Source organism: Lactuca virosa, chromosome 6, assembly GCF_052849685.1.
Source record: "Lactuca virosa cultivar CGN04683 chromosome 6, Lactuca_virosa_CGN04683_v6, whole genome shotgun sequence".
In the NCBI taxonomy this organism is placed as follows: domain Eukaryota; kingdom Viridiplantae; phylum Streptophyta; class Magnoliopsida; order Asterales; family Asteraceae; genus Lactuca; species Lactuca virosa.
Window position 1 is genome coordinate 180493868 of NC_136431.1, and position 2723 is coordinate 180496590.

The 2723-nt window shown below is 37.6% G+C and overlaps 2 protein-coding genes across 2 annotated transcripts; both read left to right on the plus strand.

The window, feature by feature from the left end:
• The first annotated feature begins 243 nt into the window (after positions 1–243).
• LOC145122124 (vacuolar protein sorting-associated protein 51 homolog) lies at positions 244–2197 on the plus strand. Its single transcript, XM_079057784.1, has 7 exons — positions 244–408; positions 1153–1437; positions 1529–1629; positions 1713–1785; positions 1870–1920; positions 1989–2136; positions 2190–2197. The coding sequence occupies exons 1-7, from the start codon at positions 244–246 to the stop codon at positions 2195–2197; spliced, it is 831 nt and encodes a 276-aa protein (XP_078913910.1).
• Positions 2126–2723, plus strand: LOC145121004 (vacuolar protein sorting-associated protein 51 homolog). The gene is made up of 3 exons (XM_079056790.1): positions 2126–2237; positions 2312–2494; positions 2601–2723. Exons 1-3 carry the CDS (start codon positions 2205–2207, stop codon positions 2691–2693), a joined length of 309 nt encoding a protein of 102 aa, XP_078912916.1. The 5' UTR covers positions 2126–2204; the 3' UTR covers positions 2694–2723.

Here is a 2723-nt window from a genome sequence, read left to right on the forward strand (position 1 = left end):
TTGGATAAAAGACGATCGATTACAGGGTACGTGTTTACTTTGGGTGATTGCGCAGTTAGCTGGAAAATGCAGTTACAATCTACTGTAGCGTTATCCACCACTGAAGCCGAATACATGGCTGCTACGGAAGCAGTGAAGGAAGCCCTCTAGTTGAAACGGTTGATAGGTGAGCTTTCAAACAAGTTATCTGTTAACACTGTTTTTTGTGACAATCAAAGTGCAATATTTCTGACGAAGGATCAAATGTTCCATGATCGAACGAAGCATATTGATGTTCGTTATCACTTCATCAGAGATGTTATTGCTAAAGGCGATATTACAGTAAACAAGATCAGCACCAATGATAATCCTGCTGATATGTTCACTAAAAGTCTTCCAAAAGCCAAATTCAAAGCATGTTTGGATTTGGTGGGTGTTTCAGATCGCATTTGAGCCTGATAGGCTCGTGGTGGAGGAAGTATATTTACTTTTCAAAATCAATTTTTTCTCATATGGTGTTTGCAGATTCTTATAGAGATTTGGAGTATGATGAGCTGTTGATAAACTGTTTTGCATGATCATTGTGCAAGTTAAAGTTTTTTCATCCTGTCTCATTTGAAGTCAAGGTGGAGATTGTGGAAGTTTCCTTCAAACTTCAACATTGGATGATTTCTAGAATACCATTCTACACATGTGGTTTTAATTTGTCAAGAATGGGTGGTAGCATGTTTGTCAAGAATGGATGGTAGCATGTTTGTCAAGCTTGGATGGTAATAGACAATTGAATTCATACATTCATTTGCCTATAAAAGGAAATGAAACCAAGCTTATTAAAAATACCACACCTCAAATTACATCTTCATCTTTCTCTCATATTCATACAAATATATGTTTGATATATTTGTTTTTCTTTCCTCTATCTCTGTAAACACTGAATATTATAGTAAATTGGTTATCGGCTTCCTCCGCCCGTGGTTTTTCCCGATTTGGGTTTCCACGTAAATATCGCGTGTTTTTTCTTTTTATCGTTCGATTTATTCTTGGTTGATTATTCAAATAGTATTATATTCCGTTGAATCGCTATCGTGATATTTGGGTTTTATACTTCGATCTTGAAGTTATCGATTATTTATTGTAGTCGATTTGTCTACAGTACAATTGATGTGGGTGTAGGATTTCCGTGTTTTTCTTGATGAAGAGTTGGGATTGATATTGAAGCTAAGAGACATGATGATTGGTTGGATACATGAAGGGTTTCAGAGGTTCTTCAGACGACTTAATGATGAGTTACTGTTGCTCTCAGGACAAAATGTTAATGTTAATTTTGTACAACAACAAGAACAAGAGCAGCAGCAGTATGAGAGGTTACAAGGTGACAAGGTCCCTGCTGGGGCTGTACTTGTGATATCCCAGCTATCTGTTTTCATTGAAAGAGAAGCCATCTCAAGAGTTACCGAGGCAACGCCTGCTTTTCTGTTTCTATCTTTTATATTTATATTTATATTTATTTTCATTTTCATTTTCATGACTTGTACATGTTACTTTTCAGGAAATTGGGTCCTCGTTGTCATTGTCAGGTAGTGGTTATGCTTTTGATCCTGCTCAAGTGCGTCACACGTTTAGAGCAGCCGGGGAAAGGTTCTTGCAGCGTGTATGTTTCTTGTTCCTGTATTTATTTATTTATGACACACATGTTGAGTTGAGTAAATTGATTGAGGCTTCCTTTACATACATTATGTAAATATGAGAACCCAAAGGATTTCTGTTCTTTTGAAGAAGAGGCTGACAACACCGAATTGGGTCAAGGTTTGTCCCATTTCACATCTTGCTCTGTTGTTATAATATGAATATGCATGAATTAATTTATCTTTGTGGCAAACATGTTGACAGCATAAAGAACCAAGAGAAGTTCATATGTTTGTGGATATGTTTCTTCAAGAGGTATGTTGAGCATATAATAATAATAAGTATGGATGTATGTATTTAATGATGTGGCGTGGGTGTGGCAGTTGGGGGCAGTAGGAAGAGAAGTGAAGCATATATTAGGTGAAGGAGGAGGGGTTATGCGTAAACATGCGCGCACGGAGAGCAATGGAAGCACAAGCTCTTCACGCAACAATACTAATACTACTACTAATAATAATAATAATAATAATCGTTCAAACACCAACAGGGCTAGGAGTCAGCTCCTGGAAACTCATCTGGCAAAGCTGTTTAAACAAAAAATGGAAATCTTCACAAAAGTCCAACACACGCAGGTAGTTAGGTATTTGCTTATTTTAGGTAGTAGATAGATAGATAATAAATCAACTAATAAGAATTTTGGTTGCAGGAATCTGTTGTGATGAGCATTGTGAAACTTTGCCTGAAAAGCTTCCAAGAGTTTGTTAGGCTTCAGACATTTAATCAGAGTGGGTTCCAGCAGATTCAATTGGACATGCAGTACCTCAGAACCACCCTCAAAGACACCACTGATTCTGAAGATGAGGCTGCTCTTGAATTTCTGCTTGATGAGGTACTTTACCCCTCCACTAAAATAAATACTCCAATATCTTTGCATCTATGTGTTTTTGTTTTTGATGGTTTCCCTTTGGGGTTGGGGTTGGGGTTAAACAAAACAGGTGATTGTTGCTGCTGCAGAACGTTGCCTTGATCCTAGTCCTCTGGAGCCTGCCATCCTAGACAGACTTGTACAACTCAAATTGGCTAGATAGGCCCACCAATGTATCCATTTCCAATTCCAA